This window comes from Littorina saxatilis, linkage group LG15, assembly GCF_037325665.1.
Source record: "Littorina saxatilis isolate snail1 linkage group LG15, US_GU_Lsax_2.0, whole genome shotgun sequence".
In the NCBI taxonomy this organism is placed as follows: Eukaryota; Metazoa; Mollusca; class Gastropoda; order Littorinimorpha; family Littorinidae; genus Littorina; species Littorina saxatilis.
The window spans coordinates 8,007,599-8,028,853 of NC_090259.1; the positions used below are offsets into that span (position 1 = coordinate 8,007,599).

At 40.3% G+C, this 21,255-nt stretch overlaps 1 protein-coding gene across 1 annotated transcript in view; it reads left to right on the forward strand.

The window, feature by feature from the left end:
- Positions 1–2,177: 2,177 nt before the first annotated feature.
- The window catches only part of LOC138948499 (uncharacterized), a 54,837-nt gene continuing 35,759 nt past the window's right edge, over positions 2,178–21,255 (forward strand). Inside the window, exons 1-3 of the mRNA XM_070320053.1 lie at positions 2,178–2,276; positions 14,595–14,862; positions 18,767–18,997. Of these exons, the coding sequence (XP_070176154.1) occupies positions 14,611–14,862; positions 18,767–18,997 (483 nt within the window). The 5' untranslated portion in view covers positions 2,178–2,276; positions 14,595–14,610. The remainder of the gene's footprint in view (positions 2,277–14,594; positions 14,863–18,766; positions 18,998–21,255) is intronic.

Here is a 21,255-nt window from a genome sequence, read left to right on the forward strand (position 1 = left end):
ATTTGAACAAAATGCATTTTGTTCAAATGTTTTGCTACTATATAATCGCTGTATGCGCTTTGTGGTAATAATGCACTGTTGTGAAAAGTTTGCGCTAAATGTTGGCACTATGCATCATTGTTGGAGCACCCTCCTGTACGTCAGTGTAGCCGCTACTTACCGGCCGGGTAGATTATGGTCATCAAGCATCGTCGCTTGGCGTCGTATCTACAGTTAATCTATGCTTGTTAGAAGACTAATGAAATGTCCCCATGAAATGTGACTGAAATTTGCGTCGTTACAGAATGACGTAAACCGGCATGGCCGCGCTTGTTTGAAAACGAAAGTAAGTGTGTTGAGGTTTTTGAACAAGTTTACTGACTCGGTTTGCAAGTCTTATTTTTTCAAGTTCGGTTAGTGTGTGGCTGCACTGATTTTGCGCAGACATTATTATGATGAACTGAGAAACTTTGATTGTCGAACTTTTACTATGATGGACTGAGAAACTTCGATTGTCAAACAGGCTGTAAAAAGTTGTCAATGGAAAAATTGTGTACCTGTGTTTGACTCAATTTCATATGAGGCATTCAATATCAGGCCTAAAAAAAAAATAGGTGTGGTTACGGTAACCCGACCTACCCTATTTTTAGGGGCCGACCCTATAACTTTTTATTACATTTGTCAAAAAAATTTAAAAAAACCCAAGAAAACGAGTGCAGAAAACGCAATGAAAGTGAAAGCGCCCGAGTCGCACACTTATTTCCCTGTCAAGTAGGTTTAATTTGTACACATTAGAAAAAAAAGTTAAAAAAAAAAAAAGTGATTGCCTATACTTCCTACCCTATGTTACCGTAACCACCTTTTTTTTTTTTTGCCTCAGTGCTTCCCGGCCATGTATAAGTACGTGTTGTGAATGAAAAGAAAGCCGAAAATATGGATAAAAAAAACTACAAAAAAAAAAAAAAAATATTCGAATGACAAAAACGGGAATCGATCCCTCAACCCTAAGGTTTTCAGCCAAACGCTCTACCAATGTAGCTATCGAGGCCACAGCAAATTCTCATAAAAATAAACTACATATTGTCACGCACGCGCACACACACGATTACAAAAATAATTTGTTTCCACATCAGCTTGAAAGCTGCTAAAGTGGTCGTATTTGTAACATTGTTGGCATTAAAAGTTTTAAGTAAGAACTTTACTTTCAAAAAATCAGTGCAGGGCCGAAGGAAAATACGTGCGTCATAACGTTTTAGCTGAGCAAAGGGAAGGTCAAGGCCGGTAGTTGAATGCCGCAAGCGGATGTAAACAAACTCTCAGCGCCAAATTCAAAACAAAGAAATGGAGCCTGCTTCCCACAAAATTAAACTTACAGAGAAAGCATAATTTGGAGATCACTTACTAAGTTTAAAAGAAATATAAACAAACAAAAGTTCTCAGTGCATCTTGTGATGATCTTTTATAATGAGCTTCGGCGGTGTGTCAAGTTTATCATGTCTCAAAGTAAAGTAACAAGAACACGATAATGGAATCATAAAAAAATAACAATAAAACGTACAGTTAAATTGTCGTTGAGAAACTGGTTACATTTTGTGCCCAGTTTCTCTGTAACATGCAAAGACACTGCATGAGTGGCCGTGTTGACTCGCTCGTCGTTATAAAACTGTACCAGTGTACACCGTAAGCTTACAACTAAAAAGCTTCACTGAAGCGCTGTACAGCGTTCCCCTGTTGCCGAGTGGCCACTGGTAGAGATGCGAAGCACTTGGCAGCGCAAATGGTGAAATGGGACCGTGGGGCGAGGAGTGTTGACAGGTTTACGACCACTCGGGTCGTTTGCGGGTGATTTGTTTGACAGGCAGACCTGATTTCTCCCGACCAAAATTCCCAGTGCTTCTAAGAGAAAACTATAACCTTATGGATGCACCATGCTGAAAAATGTACTTATGAATCAAGCATTGACTGAAATAAACAATTTATATATCCAGCACAACATGCAATTCATTAACTTTTGACCCTAACCTTTAACACTTCCCAAAATAAATCTTTGGTGGACATTGCATCGACGCTGTTCATTTTGAATGAACATTTTTTCTTGTCAGTGTATGCTCTCGGCCATAGCCTATTGCACGCAAAACCGCTTCGGATAAACTCGGTACTCCGTATTTCCAAAGCGCCCTACATAACGAGTTTTGATTGGATCATCACGAAACTTCATAGCCAATCAGAAAAAGGATAGATCTTTCCATCGGTCTGAGTGTGGTCATTCTACGTTTTGGAGAAGCTGAGTTATGGAGGTGAGAACTTTTTGCTGTCAGCATTTATTAAAATTTGCCAATTCTTTGTGTTAGAAACTTGCGTACACATTTTATTGTGTTCCTCATTCAATTATCTATCTTCACGTAGTTGTTATATTTTTGGATGTGCATTTTTGAGTATCCCGTGTCAATTTTCCTACACCAACCCGCACCTCATTTTTGAATCTGACATGGAAGCCGTGATGCGACAGCGGTTTGAGACCTGTGTCAATATTTATTTCGATTTGGAAGCGGAGTTTTCTAACTTTAATTTCATTTTTTACTGCGTGCGAGTGTTTTTTTTGACTTTGGGATTGGGTTCGTCCACTGTGTGCGCTTTCCCCCAAAACAGTGCGATCTATTTTTAGCACGAGCTTTGGGTGTCTGGTGGCTGGCAATTGGACTCACCTATTGGGGGGTGTTAGCCTTACGAAGTTCGCGCACACTTGTTTCAACATTTTGTATTTTAAGTTTTTGTCTTGTCTGCCTCAGCTTTTTGGGGCCTTGTGTTTTCATTTTGCTGGAAGCAACGCCAGTGAAACTAAAGTGTGAGTGTATAATAATAATAATAATAATACGAATATTTATAACGCGCACATATCTCACCAACAGGCGACTCAAGGCGCACATACACTCATTCACACACACGGAGACTTAAAGTCACTAGCACACACACATCATCAACCATTAAAATATGTACAGTATGGCGATTATTGATATCCTGCTAAAGCGTTTGAACCATTTGATAACATTGGGCTTCTGTTATTCTGTTATTCTAGTTCTACGAGACTAGGCTAATTAGTCCTTGTTAATCAACTTAATGTTATCATACTTCACCGATGAAGGTTACACGGTTAATTAAGAGTACAGTTTCTCGCCCACTGCAACCAGCTACAAAGTTTGAAGTGGTACTTTTGAGCAAGAAAAGAAGTAGCAGATAATCATCTGGCTTTGGCTTTATAGATGAAATGCTAGACAGTGAAATTAGAACAGTTTGAACAAGAAAGCATAAACTTTCAAAATAATCAGATCAACAGCTGAACTTGTTTGCCACTAGTTAGGATGTAGACGTACATTGATGTCGCAAACTTAAATCTAAAAATTGATATGTTTTTATAAGAATAACCACTTTACTATGATGGGGAAATGATTTGACGATCAAATTATCCAGACTTTTTTTAAAAAATCATTTGAAAACTCATCTATGTTAGTGCAGATATGAATCAAAACGAAACTGTCGGACTCATAAAAACACAAGGAATCCACTGTATTCTTATTCCATGCACAGAAATGGTGCTTCACAAATCATAAACAACATATACAAAATTGGAACAAATCCATCTTGCCATTCAAAAGTTACAACATTTTAATTACCACATTTTGTCTCAAATTACATGTAGAGAAAACAGCATGTAAAAGAGTCTCACTAGTACCCCGGTAAACTAGTACCACAGTAGAGCTTGAATTAATGGGGTGGTTTTTTTTTTAACCAGAATAACACTTTAACTATGAAGGGGAAATGATTTGATAATCAAATTATCAGATTTTTTTGATTTAAAAAAATATTATATGAAAACATTAAAAAAGTCAATTATCTGTGTTTGTGCTGATATGAAAATATTGATCAGAACCAAACTGTCAGACTCATAAAAACCCAACGGATGCACTGATTTCTTATTCCATTGCATAGAAATGATGCTTCACAAATCATCAACAACATTACATAATTATATATACACAAATGGAACAAAGCTATCAAGCCATTCAAAAGTTGCAACATTTTAATTACAGTATTTCTGTGCTCAATCCTAACACTGCAGCAAATTTCTGTAAAGCTGAATGTCCCTTTCCATGTACCAACTTGGTCATACGCGGATTATTTAAAATGCAACTTTACCACCCGAAGCGTTGCAAACACCGGGAGAAGAGTAAACAACTGCAGACTTGAATGGACACTCATATGCACTCCAGATGCAGGGCCTTTGCAAATCCTTGGGCTGATGAATCACCTTCTTTCATAATCAGACTGCTATCAGACAAGCATTCAGTACAGGATATAAACCTTTCAGCAATAGATTGAGCTGATCAATGTTGACAAAAGCCCAACACATGTCAGCGGAGTGACGTTGCACAGTACCAGTATCCATATCTGCTTGTGATGGGTCAGAAGATGGCAAAGTATCTGTATCTTCTTATGGTTGGTCAGAAGATGGCAAAGCTGATGTTTCTGCTGTGGAAGAGGGTAGTTCCGGTTTAGCAAACTTTTCCATCAGGTCAATCTTTCTCCTCGCTGCCACCACAGGAGGACTGGCTCTCCCCTTGCTCCAACCTAATAAATACACAAACACTGATTTAATATTTGATACAACTGTCCATGGTTTTTGTTTGTAATAAGCTGCAAATTTTAAGACTCAATATAAACGTCAACAAGTGCTTGTACTTTATTTTGCAAATGACCATGTTACATGGGGTGTACCTCAACTTTTTGGCTAGGCTGGTAAATCAGAAATCCCAATCAGCCCCCAACCACTGAACCAGGCGGGTTTTCTTACAACCACCTCAGCGGCTCGTACCCACATATGTCGGTTGACGAACACACACACACACACACACACACACACAAAAGACATTCATTAATTGGCCCCTATCACAAAATGTACATGTCAAGTTTACTATGGGATTTGAGTAACCACACAATCACATACACGCAGGAACTAATACTGAAACTAGCTGAATTATTTTCTTTCTTTCTTTCTTTCTTTTCATATTTTTCTTTTAAAATTAATTTATTTCATCACACTTGCTATGTATTTGCTTGTTTCTTGTCTGTTGTCTGTTTTGTGTGTGTGTGTTCTGTGTGTGTGTATACATTTTCAGATTTCCTAAACCTAGCACTGTTTGCAGGTGATCTTTATGCTTTTGATTCATGAGTTGCATCCCCAGTCCTTTAGTTTAACTCTTTTTTTTCTTTGGTGAAGTAAATTGGATCTATTTTTTTTATTCCTTAGTTAATGGAAAAGATTTGACAACAATATTGCTGTCAATGATAGGTTGGTCAGCCATGCTGGTGTAAACCAATCCTTTAGAATTAGAGAACGCTCTCTAGTAGGGTACTTATTTTCCTACGGTCAATGACCAGAAACAGAAACTGTGTCAGTCGTACATCGCTCAGATGCTGCTTCTCAGTTTGACCCCAGACAAAGAATACTGATGACATGTTACACCATAGTAAGCTCTCAAGGACTGGCCAGCGAAGAACAATAAAATAGGGGTTGTGAAGACGATATCACAGAGATGATCGAGGGAGGGAGGGGGGGGGGGGGGGGTGTGCGGCGGCGGCATGGTCAGTAAATTGGATCAAGAAACCCGCAAAATACTTCAGACACAAACTGTTTATCATTTACCTGCAAACCCTAACACATTCTTACAACAACAACAACATAACGATGTGCAATAAATCACGTTGTCAAACAAACAAGATCGAAAAGAGAAAGAAGCAAAACCCACCTCGTCGAGTCAAGAATCTTAGAATGTCGTCTGCTCAAATACGATCATGTTGGTTCATTTCGGAGTGTTGTTACTTCCTTCTACTGTTCGCTGCTGCTGGTTCATCTTTCTCTGATATTTCTTGCCACTATGCCGAACATTTCCAATGTTAGGGTTGTTCTCCGCAGCTCAAAACTTTGAAAAATGCTGCTGAATCGGTGAAAACGTCATGGATTTGTTGACACCGGGGGACTGATAAGTTGTCTACTGCGCTTGCGCCAAATGCCTTTGACCTACATATATTTGCATATATTAATTCCGGGGTTTCGGTTGGAACGGATTCTCTCTCTTTGTGCCTATGTCAACGGAAATTCCCCAACGGTGATGACGTCATCTTGAAGAACGGAAATTTCCACACAGTTTGAACAGCGAAGGGTCATGTCATGTGCGCACATTTACCAGCACGGAGTATCCAAAGTTGACCATTTTTTCGATTTTTTTGATAAAACACAGACAAAAACAACAAAACATCGGTTTGAAAATGGTTTTATTTACATGAATACATGTCTAAAATGACAAAAGCAGATTATTGAATGCATTCCAGGATGTTCAAAGGTGTGAAAAATGCAACAACCCCAAAAAGGTGTATGAGACCAAAAATAACTCATTTTGCCTACCCGGTCTGCCCTTAAAACTTGACTAAATGTAAAAATGACGAGAACTTCATGGGTCCTTATACGTAATTAATGTCTATTTGACTTATATTATTATTATTAACGAAGAAGTTTCTCGTCAACAGCAAAGTGGCTGCCCACCTTTACGCACAATCGTTCTGGTAGTAACAACTTTGGGTTCATAGTTACCCCCTTTCCCCATCCACCGTCTCCACCACATCTAGTGAGCGGGACGTTATACTCGTTAGACTACTACATGTACTGTATTATTATTATCATTATAACGTCACTTGATATAACGTCCATGGCTTTCCAAGTTGAGTCAAAATAGTGCTTTAAGAGTGCAGTATCACTTTTCTCAATTTGTCGGTTCACTGCACTTAATGTTTACCTTTACAATTTAGCCTGAGCGACCTACTCAGCCTGTCGACAACGCCCAATTGAAAGTGACGCTCAGCCTCCTCGTCGAGGGCAGTTGTAGTCTGTATTCTACGGACCAAAAAACAAACAAACGTCGTAGTCTGTTCTCATCCTCTCGACCTTCTCCTACCGTCATTTCAATAATCGAGTTTTTTTTATATGCGTGATTGAAGGACAGAAGTAGACAGATCCATTCGCACGCGCTCGCGCAGGAGTAACCCATGTATGCTCGATATGAAACTTTTTAAAACAATTTTTTTTAGTTAAAAACAAAGACAGGAACTCACAACACGAATGAAATGGAACATTTTTCTTTTAATTAAAAACCTAGAACACTGAGGAACCTAAGTAAGGAACTCACAAAGCGAAATGAAATGAAACATTTTTCATTACTGACTAAAAACATAGAACAGGAACTCACAAAACGAAATGAAATAAAACATTTTTCTTTTGATTAAAAACCTCGAACAGGAACTCACAAAACGCATGCAGCAAAAATGATTATGCCTTGAACCTAGTTTTCCTTGGGTCTCTAACAACGGGAAAACGAAAAAACTTGAATACCGTTAACGTTAACACACAAAACTTGTGACACGTGCCAGTAGGGTAAATGAACATGCCTTGACAGTCGTTCACCATGCAAACTGCTGCATATGGGGATTGATATGACGTTATAACCGACATGGATGAGTGACGTTATAACTGGGTGACGTTATATCCGGTGACGTTATATCCGAGGTTAAAATAGTCTTGGAAAGAAGGAATTGAGCCGGGACCGGTGTTTGGGTGACGATATAACGGGGTGACGTTATATCCGGCGACGTTATAAACGAAGTAGATGTTTTATGTAAAATCAATGTCTTGTTTGTATTATTGTTATGTACCACCCCTGAATTTCTCTATGAGATAATAAAGTATTTTTATTCTTATTCTTATTATTCTTATTGTGTCTGCCATGTCTGTCTTTTGGATTTTCATTCAAAAAATCAATCAAAACTAACCTTTTGGCTGTCGAAGTAGTTCATGTTTTTTATTTTTTTATTTTATTATTCTCTTTATTTATATAGCGCCTTATCCGAAGTTCAAAGCGCTTTATGCCGTGTGAGATGGAATTTTTTACACAATATATCACGCATTCACATCGACCAGCAAACCTCAAGCCTGTTAGGCGAATGTTCACCTTTTGCGGCCTTTATTCCAAGTCACACGGGTATTTGATGGACATTTTTATCTATGCCTATACAATTTTGCCAGGAAAGACCCTTTTGTCAATCGTGGGATCTTTAACGTGCACACCCCAATATAGTGTACACGAAGGGACCTCGGTTTTTCGTCTCATCCGAAAGACTAGCACTTGAACCCACCATCTAGGTTAGGAAAGGGGGGAGAAAATAGCGGCCTGACCCAGGGTCGAACACGCAACCTCTCGATTCCGAGCGCAAGTGCGTTACCACTCGGCCACCCAGTCCTTGGGAACAATGTAGATCTTCCCACTGAAAAAATCCCACACCTGGTTTCGTTGATCCTTATCCTTATAATCAGGACGCCTAGGATCCCAAAGCAGTTGCCTTGCTCTAACCAGTTCAATAAGATCTCCATCCTCGTATCACGTCTCGGAAAAAATTAACCTTCCCACTTTCCTCTTCACGCGTGATACGTGAGGCGTGAAGCATGAACTCGTATGGCGCTTCACGACAGAAGTAACGTTGGTTCATTTTTCTCTCATGTGATTTTTTTGTTGCCTTCGGGTGACGTTACGGATTTTATGTTTTAGAGTTGTTTTAATCTAACAATGTGTAATGATTAACTTGTGGGGTCCTGATTTGGCCTATTATGGTCCGCTGGACCCGAAAAGCAACAACTAACTAACTATGGCCTCTGGGTCTAAAACTATGACAAACAGGGATTGTTGTGGTTAGTTTCCATGTTCCGTTCTGGCGAGGCACTTGCACTCACGCACGCTTCTGTGTCACTGAGAAAGAGACATTTAGGGTATAGACATTTTGGTAATCTTGAACGTTAGTGTGTTAAACTTAAATTCATAGCTCAGAATCCAGTGGCATACTTTCCTTATTTTTGATACAGGTCACTGTAAGTGTAATCAAGCCAAAGAACATTTGTCGTGAAATTAATTTACGGATTAAGCTCTAAACTTAGGCATAATTACTAAATTAGACTGCTAGTGCTAAGCCTAAAGAGCACGATTACATGGCAGACTTTGTACCAACTTTCCCCCACCTTTCAAGCGATTTTAGTTGGGCGCCAATAGGCGACTTGCCCTATCGGCCAGCGCTGCGAAGTCGCGCGATAATTCTGCAATACCTTGCGTGGTCCTGCGAGATCTGCCTGAAACTGTGGGCATGTTTTGATAGCTCTGTGAGAGGTTGCGTTTCAGTGCAGACACTTCGCCTTGAAAATGGTGAATTTGCACTGTGCAGCAGTGGGCTGCAGAAATGTTAGCCGCAAGAATAATCCTAAAGTTCGTTCAAAGTACCCAAGCATGGCCCGAACACAAAGGAAAGGTGATCAAGTTTATTTTTTAACACAAGCCAGAGAACACCAGCGCTTGTGAAGCGATGGCTAAATTCTGTTCGACGTCAAAATGACGTGCCATCCCGGTACTCCGTTGTCTGTTCAATAACTTTTATCAGCTTCGGTTTCTTGTATCCTGAATATTGTATTTTTCTTTATTTGAGGTATTTTTGCAACTTTGGTACTTGCAATCGCATGAAAATTCTGCTGTTCGGTAGCCATTGTTTAGATCAGTGATTGTAGTGTATGGAAGGAACAAAAACTTTTGAGAGCAAAAAAATGTGCCGGCAGGAAAGTGAACCTTCGATCCTTATCTTTTGCACCCAAGCGGGGTATTGTGCAAGTTGGCTATTGAAATGAAAGTCCCTGCCCATGTGAACAGCGCAACTAGTTTTAAGCGGTATATTCTTGCCAGACTTGAAGACCAGTTCAGCTATCTGCAGAGCTACCTCCTCATGTGGAAAGAGTAGTTTGGCTAGAGTTAACCAATCGGTGAGCGCGGTGAAGAAAGTGGGCACAAAATCTGCCCCGAGTAATGGCCGGCTGAGTCGAGCAGCACACGGCTGAGTTTTTGAGTCGCGGCTAAATCTTAATCTTAACCCTTAGGCTGGTTGTCGCGACATATGTCACGCTACTTTACGTATACTGTCACCTGGTTGTCACGACATATGTCGCGCTACTGGCTCAGTCTGTTTGGTCGGTTTTGATTACCTCCCATGGATGCGAAAACTTGTATGACCATTTTCACATTTAGTCAAGTTTTGACTAAATGTTTTAACATAGAGGGGGAATCGAGACGAGGGTCGTGGTGTATGTGTGTGTGTCTGTCTGTCTGTCTGTGCGTGTGTGTGTGTAGAGCGATTCAGACCAAACTACTGGACCGATCTTTATGAAATTTTACATGAGAGTTCCTGGGTATGAAATCCCCAGACGTTTTTTTCATTTTTTCGATAAATGTCTTTTTTGACGTCATATCCGGCTTTTTGTAAAAGTTGAGGCGGCAATGTCACACCTTCATTTTTCAATCAAACTGATTGAAATTTTGGCCAAGCAATCTTCGACGAAGGCCGGACTTCGGTATTGCATTTCAGCATGGAGGCTTAAAAATTAATTAATGACTGGTCATTAAAAATCTGAAAATTGTAATTAGAATTATTTTTTTATAAAACGATCCAAAATTACTTTTATTTTATTCTTCATCATGTTCTGATTCCAAAAACATATAAATATGTTATATTCAGATTAAAAACAAGCTCTGAAAATTAAAAATATAAAAATTATGATTAAAATTAAATTTCCGAAATCGTTTTAAAAACTATTTCATCTTATTCCTTGTCGGTTCCTGATTCCAAAAACATATAGATATGATATGTTTGGATTAAAAACACGCTCAGAAAGTTAAAACGAAGAGAGGTACAGTAAAGCGTGCTATGCAGCACAGCGCAACCGCTACCGCGCTGAACAGGCTCGTCACTTTCACTGCCTTTTGCACTAGCGGCGGACTACGGTCATTGTGAAAAAATGCAGTGCGTTCACTTTCATTCTGTAAGTTTCACAGCTTGACTAAATGTAGTAATTTCGCCCTACGCGACTTGTTCTTTATTTTTGAGTCACTTGAGAAAAAGTGACTCTATGTAATCGGTCAGTGTTAGTCTGTCCGGCCGGCCGGCCGTCCGCAGACACCACCTTAACGTTGGACTTTTCTCGGAAACTATCAAAGCGATCGGGCTCATATTTTGTTTAGTCGTGACCTCCAATGACCTCTACACTTTAACGATGGTTTCGTTGACCTTTGACCTTTTTCAAGGTCACAGGTCAGCGTCAAAGGAAAAATTAGACATTTTATATCTTTGACAAAGTTCATCGGATGTGATTGAAACTTTGTAGGATTATTCTTTACATCAAAGTATTTACATCTGTAGCCTTTTACGAACGTTATCAGAAAAACAAGGGAGATAACTAGCCTTTTCTGTTCAACACACAACTTAACGTTGGGCTTTTCTCGGAAACTATAAAAGTGACCGGGCTCAAATTTTATGTGAACGTGACTCATTGTGTTGTGAATAGCAATTTCTTCCTGTCCATCTGATGCCTCATATAATATTCAGAACTGCGAAAGTGACTCGATCGAGCGTTTGCTCTTCTTGTTCTCTCTGTTAATTCACCAGTGGCTATGTAACATGTGTTACAGAATTGCACCAGTGTAAGGGTTAAATGAAACCTGCATTGTCGGAGCCATTCACTTGGTAGACTTTTTGCTGACTTGGCCTCAACAATTTCAAACCGACGAAACTTGGGGAAAAATTGGTTAAACATCTGCCATATGAACGGTACTTTAGGACTCTGATAGCAAACATTGATGATATCGCTGTCGTCATGGAATTTAGGCGTAAATTGTTCTAAACTGCCTTTCACGACAAATCCAAAACTGATCATTTTCATTATGAATACATAGTGTTAATATGTGACCCGTTCTCACAAAAGGAGGCCTTAGTCGGAATTTGGATATTTGGAGTTATGCATATCACTGGAAACTGCATTTAATAAGCTTTAATTTGATACAAAAAAGAAGTTTGTGTGAAAAAAAATTGCGGAAGTTAAGTAAGTTACAACCGGACCATGTTCAAGGACGCCATTTTGAGAAAATCGCGATTTTTTCCTTCCCTAATTATAGTGTTGTGAGCGAATTTGTGTCTTTGAAGACATAATTAACACATTTAAATAATAAAACTCAACAAAATATTTCGGAATATGAAAGATTAGGGTATAAAGAGGTCAGAAATGCAAAAAAATGAAAATCACCCAAGTAGGCCCTCACTGCCTTTCCCAGCCGATAGCTCGGAACGGCTCGCTGCGACTTAGGCCCCCGTTTGTGAGAACGGGTCACATATTTGTACCTGGCATGGGTAGAAAGATAGAAAAATGTTAAATCATGTATTTTCAATAGAATTTGAGAGAATATTTCTCATGGAGAATGATTAAATACTTGGTCAAAAGCACAGAAACTTCATAATTGCCAAGAATCAAGTGACGCCAAAATTCCATGATGACGTCGATATAGTGAATTGTGCTGCCTCCTGCCAGTTTTGACATGTAGGAGGGGCGGGGATGTAGCTCAGTCGGTAGCGCGCTGGATTTGTATCCAGTTGGCCGCTGTCAGCGTGAGTTCGTCCCCACGTTCGGCGAGAGATTTATTTCTCAGAGTCAACTTTGTGTGCAGACTCTCCTCGGTGTCCGAACACCCCCGTGTGTACACGCAAGCACAAGACCAAGTGCGCACGAAAAAGATCCTGTAATCCATGTCAGAGTTCGGTGGGTTATAGAAACACGAAAATACCCAGCATGATTCCTCCGAAAGCGGCGTATGGCTGCCTAAATGGCGGGGTAAAAACGGTCATACACGTAAAAGCCGTGGGAGTTTCAGCCCATGAACGAACGAACAAACAAACAAAAAACAAGTCGCGTAAGGCGAAATTACTACATTTAGTCAAGCTGTGGAACTCACAGAATGAAACTGAACGTAATCCGCCGCTAGTGCAAAAGGCAGTGAAAGTGACGAGCCTGTTTGGCGCGGTTGCGCATTGCTTTTCATAGCACGCTTTATTGTACCTGGCTCTTCGTTTTAACTTTCTGAGCGTGTTTTTAATGCAAACATATCATATCTATATGTTTTTGGAATCGGGAACCGACAAGGAATAAGATGAAATAGTTTTTAACCACTTGCCTGCCCTAGGACAGGTATACCCGTCCTGCGCTTGTGCAGCCGCAGCGCCTTAGGACGGGTTAACCCGTCCTCTCCGTTCCGGGATTTTCCAGAAATGCTATGTCACTGCTGACACAAAAATAGCAGCCAATGGCTTAGTAGGATACCTCATTCTCATGAATAAACATAAATGGTGACGCTGTTTTGCGTTTGAAGGCTATTTTCGGCCTTGGCGACATGGTAGGGGAGAGAAATCTCGACTCGTCAAAATGGCTAACGGTGACAGTCGACCGGGCCGTAGTAGGGAAAAACAAAGCCGGACTGACGCTACAGGCGGTGCAAATGATTATGGATACTGACAGGGGAAGGGGGAGATCTTCTTTCGGACGATTCGTTGGAAACAGGTAGATGATAGTGATCGATTATAATCCTTTCTTGGAGCGAGCAAAACAGCCACCTGTGTTTGATCCACAGGCACCGGAAGATGCGCCGGACTGATTTTTCAAAAGTTCATATTTAAACATCATTATAAGCCAAACTAATTATCATTTTCATGATTAGACACTAAAAACAGATTCTTGGTTCAATTTCCCTTAAAAATAACATAGGTTTTACTTATCTACCTACTGCCAGTTTGGAGCTAGAATTTTTTGTGAATTATTACACCCCGAACTCCAATATTCCCTGGCAGTCAGGAATGCACATACGCAAGTTTTGGTTGGCAGCGAAAGGGTTAAAACGATTTTGGAAATTTGATTTTAATCATAATTTTTATATTTTTAATTTTCAGAGCTTGTTTTTAATCCGAATATAACATATTTATATGTTTTTGGAATCAGAAAATGGTGAAGAATAAGATGAACGTAAATTTGGATCGTTTTATAAAAAAACATTTTTTTTTACAATTTTCAGATTTTTAATGACCAAAGTTATTAATTTTTAAGCCACCAAGCTGAAATGCAATATCGAAGTCCGGCCTTCGTCGAAGATTGCTTGGCCAAAATTTCAATCAATTTGATTGAAAAATGAGGGTGTGACAGTGCCGCCTCAACTTTTACAAAAAGCCGGATATGACGTCATCAAAAGTATTTATCGAAAAAAAGAAAAAAACGTCCGGGGATATCATTCCCAGGAACTCTCATGTCAAATTTCATAAATATCGGTCCTGTAGTTTGGTCTGAATCGCTCTACACACACACACGCACAGACAGACAGACACACATACACCACGACCCTCGTCTCGATTCCCCCTCTATGTTAAAACATTTAGTCAAAACTTGACTAGATGTAATAAGACATGTAGGAGGACTGATCAGTACAGTGGAGCCCTTCTTTTCAGACGCCCCTCCCCCTTTGAGGTTTTAAAGGGGGGGGGGGGGGTGTCCACGGTAGTAGTAGGTCTTCTGACAGAACAATGTGGGTTTTTTTTTTTATCCAGTACCTATATGTGTGTATTGTCCTCTGAGTTAGGAACAACACTGAATTTGATAATGTATGTTTCAGGACAGACCTATCAATAATGAGTACAAAACTGAGAAAAGTGAAGAACAGGCAGGCGGACATCGCCTTCGAGTACCTGCTGGCACGACTGCAACAGCTGAAAGCGACAGACGATCCGATGCAAGGGGTGTCCTGTCTGTTTGTCCTCAAGTCTTCCTTTGAGAAGTCTCCCATGCCCAGTGTGGCCGAGTTGTGCTTTGAGCGAGACATTCTCGCCACGCTGATGGGGATTTTGAAAAGAGAGTACCACCCCTTAGACAAGACTAATGAGGTTTGTTGATTTTGTACGTGGTTATTGTTGGGTTTTTACACATTTTTTGATTCTGTTGAATGCAAAAGCCGTCATTTTATAACGATTTCAATTTGCGTTCACGAACGAGACATTCTTGCCACCCTGATTGGAATTCTGAAAAGAGAGTACCACCCAAAAGACAAGACAAATGGGGCTTGTTTTATTTATTTATTGTAACGTTTTTGTTGTTATTAAACAATGATTTTTGGCTCACGTAAGTGTAGCCTATGCGATGATAAACTTTGTCTGTCTGTGCGTGCGTGCGTGCGTGCGTGCGTGCGTGCGTGCGTGCGTATGTATGTATGTGTGTATGTCTGTGGTAGAAACTTTAACATTTCCGAGTCTATGGATTACGTCAGTCTCGGTCAAAAGTGTTCGACGTGTGTGATAGAAACTATTTGAAGACGTCACATTATGACGTAAGAGGGTTAGACGTCACGCAAAGGAATTACTGAAAGTCTCGGTCATTGTTATTGTGAGCGGGCCGAGACTTCTTGGCAGATCCAGGGTCTCGCTTTCTTGCATAGTTTCACCTATGCTTACTGTGTGTGTGTGTGTGTGTGTGTGTGTGTGTGTGTGTGTGTGTGTGTGTGTGTGTGTGTGTGTATGTGTGACGGAGTGATTGAGTTTGTGTTACTGTTTGTCGATTTCTTAAGTGAGCCTTGAAGGCTTCGCCTCTTGTTATTCTGTTGAAGGCGGCCATCCTACATTATTATTCAAAAATAAAACAATTTGTGTGATCGTGAGCAATACAACTTGCCACGCTGATGGGAATTCTGAAAAGAGAGTACCACCCAATGGAGAAAACTAATGAGGATTGCTTATTTCTTTATTTATTTAGTAATTTTTGACTCACATGCGAAGCAAAAGTGAGTCTATGTACTCACCCGAGTCGTCCGTCCGTCCGTCCGGACATCCGGAAAACTTTAACGTTGGATATTTCTTGGACACTATTCAGTCTATCAGTACCAAATTTGGCAAGATGGTGTATGATGACAAGGCCCCAAAAAACATACATAGCATCTTGACCTTGCTTCAAGGTCAAGGTCGCAGGGGCCATAAATGTTGCCTAAAAAACAGCTATTTTTCACATTTTTCCCATTTTCTCTGAAGTTTATGAGATTCAATACCTCACCTATATATGATATATAGGGCAAAGTGAGCCGCATCTTTTGATACCAGTTTGGTTTACCTTGCTTCAAGGTCAAGGTCACAGGAGCTCTTCAAAGTTGGATTGTATACATATGTTGAAGTGACCTTGACCCTGAACTATGGAAGATAACTGTTTCAAACTTAAAAATTATGTGGGGCACATGTTATGCTTTCATCATGAGACACATTTGGTCACATATGATCAAGGTCAAGGTCACTTTGACCCTTATGAAATGTGACCAAAATAAGGTAGTGAACCACTAAAAGTGACCATATCTCAGGCAGTACAATGGTGCTTATTGGCTCTTTCTACCATATGTCTTGAATTAACAGCTTTGTGTTGCATGACCTTGGATGACCTTGACCTTGGGTCAAGGTCACATGTATTTTGGTAGGAAAAATGTGTAAAGCATGTGAGTCGTATGGGCTTTGCCCTTCTTGTTATTTTTGTTAGGTTTCAAACATTCTGTTGATGGCTGTCATCTTAAATGATTATTATATAACTATAAAACAATTTGTGCGAGCAATGTATTCTTGCCACACTGATGTGGTTTCTTAAAAGAAAATACCACCCAATGAACAAGACTAATGACGTTTGTTTGTTTGTTATTATTTTTTTGTCTTCTAGGACATACGCTGGAGGATGATTTTCCCTCTGCTGAAAAAAACATCACGTTACACTTCTTGCGCTCTTCTATTCCATTTAGCAAGCAGTTTGAACTATTGTTAAGAATATCACATCAAGTTACACTTCTTGCGCTCTTCTATTCCATTTAGCAAGCAGTTTGAACTATTGTTAAGAATATCACATCAAGTTACACTTCTTGCGCTCTTCTATTCCATTTAGCAAGCAGAACTATTGTTAAGAATATCACATCAAGTTACACTTCTTGCGCTCTTCTATTCCATTTAGCAAGCAGAACTATTGTTAAGAATATCACATCAAGTTACACTTCTTGCACTCTTCTATTCCATTTAGCAAGCAGAACTATTGTTAAGAATATCACATCAAGTTACACTTCTTGCGCTCTTCTATTCCATTTAGCAAGCAGTTTGAACTATTGTTAAGAATATCACATCAAGTTACACTTCTTGCACTCTTCTATTCCATTTAGCAAGCAGAACTATTGTTAAGAATATCACATCAAGTTACACTTCTTGCACTCTTCTATTCCATTTAGCAAGCAGAACTATTGTTAAGAATATCACATCAAGTTACACTTCTTGCACTCTTCTATTCCATTTAGCAAGCAGAACTATTGTTAAGAATATCACATCAAGTTACACTTCTTGCGCTCTTCTATTCCATTTAGCAAGCAGAACTATTGTTAAGAATATCACATCAAGTTACACTTCTTGCGCTCTTCTATTCCATTTAGCAAGCAGTTTGAACTATTGTTAAGAATATCACATCAAGTTACACTTCTTGCGCTCTTCTATTCCATTTAGCAAGCAGTTTGAACTATTGTTAAGAATATCACATCAAGTTACACTTCTTGCGCTCTTCTATTCCATTTAGCAAGCAGAACTATTGTTAAGAATATCACATCAAGTTACACTTCTTGCGCTCTTCTATTCCATTTAGCAAGCAGTTTGAATTACATGTATTGTTCAGAATATCGTCAAGAAAAAATTCACTAGGATGACCACACTAAACAAGAGGCGAAGCCTTCAAGGCTCGCGTAAGAAATCGACAAACAGTAACACAAACTCAATCACTCCGTCACACACACACACACAGTACACACACACACACACATACACACACACACACACACACACACACACACACACACACACACACACACACACACAGAGAAAGAGCATAGGTGAAACTGTGCAAGAAAGCGAGACACTAGATCTAGATCTGTCTGTCTGCATGTAGCCTACTTACATGGACACGACTGCCAAATAGTCTCGGCCCGCTCAAAATAACAATCACCGAGACTTTCAGTAATTCCATCGCGTGACGTCTAACCCTCGTACGTCATAATGTGACGTCAATGTAATATGACGTCTTCAAATGTTAAAGTTTCTACCACAGACATACATACATACATACATACGCACGCACGCACGCACGCACGCACGCACAGACAGACAAAAGTTAGCATCGCATAGGCTACACTTCGTGAGCCAAAAAGAAAAGAAACAGTGTCACTTGTGACAGACAGATACTAAAAGTCACCTTTTGTCTTCTCTCGGGATTTTTTCATCACAATAACATTTATACAGTGGAACCTGTGTATAATGACCACCCAAGGGACTGACCAAAAGTGATTATTAAAAACAGGCCGTCGCAGTAGAAAAGTGAATTAGGCCCCCCCCAAAAATAGGTGTGGTTACGGTAACATAGCCCCAAAAAATAGGGTAGGTAGGTAGGCAATCACTTTTTTTTTTTACTTTTTTTTCTAATGTGTACAAATTAAACCTACTTGACAGGGAAATAAGTGTGCGACTCGGGCGCTTTCATTGCGTTTTTTGCACTCGGTTTTTTTTTTTTTTTTTTTTTTTTTTTTGACAAATGTAATAAAAAGTTATAGGATCGGCCCCTAAAAATAGGGTAGGTCGGGTTACCGTAACCACACCTATTTTTTTTTTAGGCCTTATATAGAAAAAAGCTTGTCTGTGATCCTTGTGAGTGGTCGTTGTGGGCAGGTGGTGGCTTTCGAGAAGTGGTCGCAAGAGCAAGTTTGACTGCAGTATTTTCTTTTTCTATTCTCTGCTGCAGATTGTGCTGTACTCGCTAGCGACGGAGTTGATGTGTCTTTTTTCTGGACTGGAGCGGTCGTGTCTGAGTCCACTCGTCTCCCGGCCGCTGGTCAACCTGCTGACACACTACATGGACGTCAGGCAGAGTTTTTACCAGTTCTCTCCCTTTCTGGCCCAGAAGCTGCACAGTCTGTGTCACAACACCTGCTTCCCGCAGCAACGAGTCTCTGTTGTCCCGCTGAATAAAGAGGTGAGGCTCCTTGGTTGACATGTTTGTACAATGGAACCGCCTCTTTTACCACCTGAAACAAATTGGAGAAAATGAGCTGGAGGTCTTGAAATGCGACGAGAGGAGGACACCCTGGTGGCCAGCCACATTGCAGGTGTCCTTTAATCGCAGGTGACATTTGGTCAAGTTAGAGTTTCTAAACTTGTCACGTCCACATGCACGGAGCCCCTAGGACTTTTTGGCATGCCTCAAGCAGCTGTCAGTTTGAAAAAATACCATTACCAAGTTTCATTGACTTTTTAAATTTTTTACGAATTAATTTATGTCTGGCAGACTGTTTATATATCGTAATCTGAGACAAAAAGACAAATTGTTGCTTCAGCTTCAGCAATGCTGTGACCCCTGCACTGCCCCTTTAAGAGACAAAGGAACATTACTATTAGAGGGGCCTCACATCGCAGGTCCTTCTTTATTCTAACAATAATTGAGTGACTGTGAGCACTGTTGGTACACTCCTTTTCATTAACTGCAGGCTGTCATTATTATTACTGCAGGGATAGTCTTGGGTTTTGTCCACTGAAGGTTGATTGATTCATGGCTGAGTCAGTCAATGGAAAAGCATCCAACGGTTTGTATATTTTTTATCTTTCTGATTGGCTGCTCATTTTCATTTCTCGTCCTTTCCGTTCTTCCTTAGCCTGCAGCTTTTTCTTGGTGGAGGTTTTAGTTTTTAGCTTCAGCTTTTTATTTAGTTTGTTTTTTGGTTTCAAAAGTGTTAAAGCAAACTTTGTTTTGCGCAGGTTCAGCTTTCTTTGTAAATATTTGTGGTGATTTTCTTCTTCTTCAGCGTTCCAGAAATTCTGGTGACGTGTGAGCTCGTTTGCCCATTTGGGTTCCCCAAACTATACTCTGTGAGCATAGTCAGCTTCACTCCGCTTTCGTTGGGTAGGCATGCTGGGTATTTTAATTTTGCAAACCAGTGAGTCAAGAAAAAACCTTTTCTTCCACCACGGGACTGCCGCAATTGTGCATTACGGCAGTGAGGAGAAACTTCTGAAAGTTGTTTACAATGTTAATGTAGATATGAGAGGAAAATTCAATTAATTTCTTCATTTTCTTGTTTATTTTCCAATGGTCTTACATGAAGAGGAATAAAAAGGTCTGAGGACACAATAGCCATATTTATTTCAGTTAAGTAAGGAAGGGGGAAAAAAGAAACAACAAGACAGCAGACAAAAATAAGACGAGCTGACTGACTCTGCTGCATGTCTATCGGTCAGTTGACGGATTGAGACCCATGTGTGTCGGTCTTTTTCAAATTTAACATGGCAAAAGACCGACGCCCAAGCCAATCCCTGTTACTACCGGCACGGTTGGCCTAGTGGTACGGCATCCGCCCCAAGATTGGGAGGTCGTGGGTTCGAACCCCGGCCGGGTCATACCAACAGACCTGTTTACACTACACATTGAGCGTAGTAAACTACGAATTTGAATAATATACTACGCAACTACGCAAGTCTGTCGTTTTCTACGCAAACGGTATTTAAAAAAAAAAAAATTCTTTTTTTTTTCTTTTTCGTCTTTACACCTGTTCCTTGTCCCGTTGTGCTCTCACACCGCCCCGTCCCTGCACGCAAACGGTATTGTTTCGGCTACGCATATATCACAATCCGTAATTTTCTTCATCTCCCTTGACCGATCCATTTTCCAATCCATGTTTTCGGCCAGCAGTCGTTTGCTGCGTGCAGCGCGTAAAGCGCCCACGGGCGTTGCGTTGTAGCTTGTTAATGCCGAATAGGCTTCTCCAAGCAAATGCCGGGCACAACTGAAAGCGTTACTGCCAAACCATGCGGGCGTTTCGACACAATGGCTGAACGCAGAGCACACGAAAGTGAAGATGAGAACTGTGAAGAAAATGACTCCGAAGGGCCACCGACCAAAAAGAAAAAGACGAGCAATGCGCCGAACCAAGTCTTTCTGCCAAAATATCATCAGGACTACCCATGTCTTGTCTTCGCGGAAAGGAAAACATCATGCTCATTGCACTGTCTGCAAGTCCCATTTTTCCGTCAGTCAATCAATACATGTGGTAAAAAGTAGCAATCATTGTTCTTGTTGTTGTGATAAGTCGACGAGAAATTCTACACATTCAATTACAAAACTACACATTTGCCTCATTTTGCCCCCAGAAAATACACATGCAATGTTTTAGGGGTAAACAGGTCTGTACCAAAGACTTTAAAATTGGCAATCTAGTGGCTGCTCCGCCTGGCGTCTGG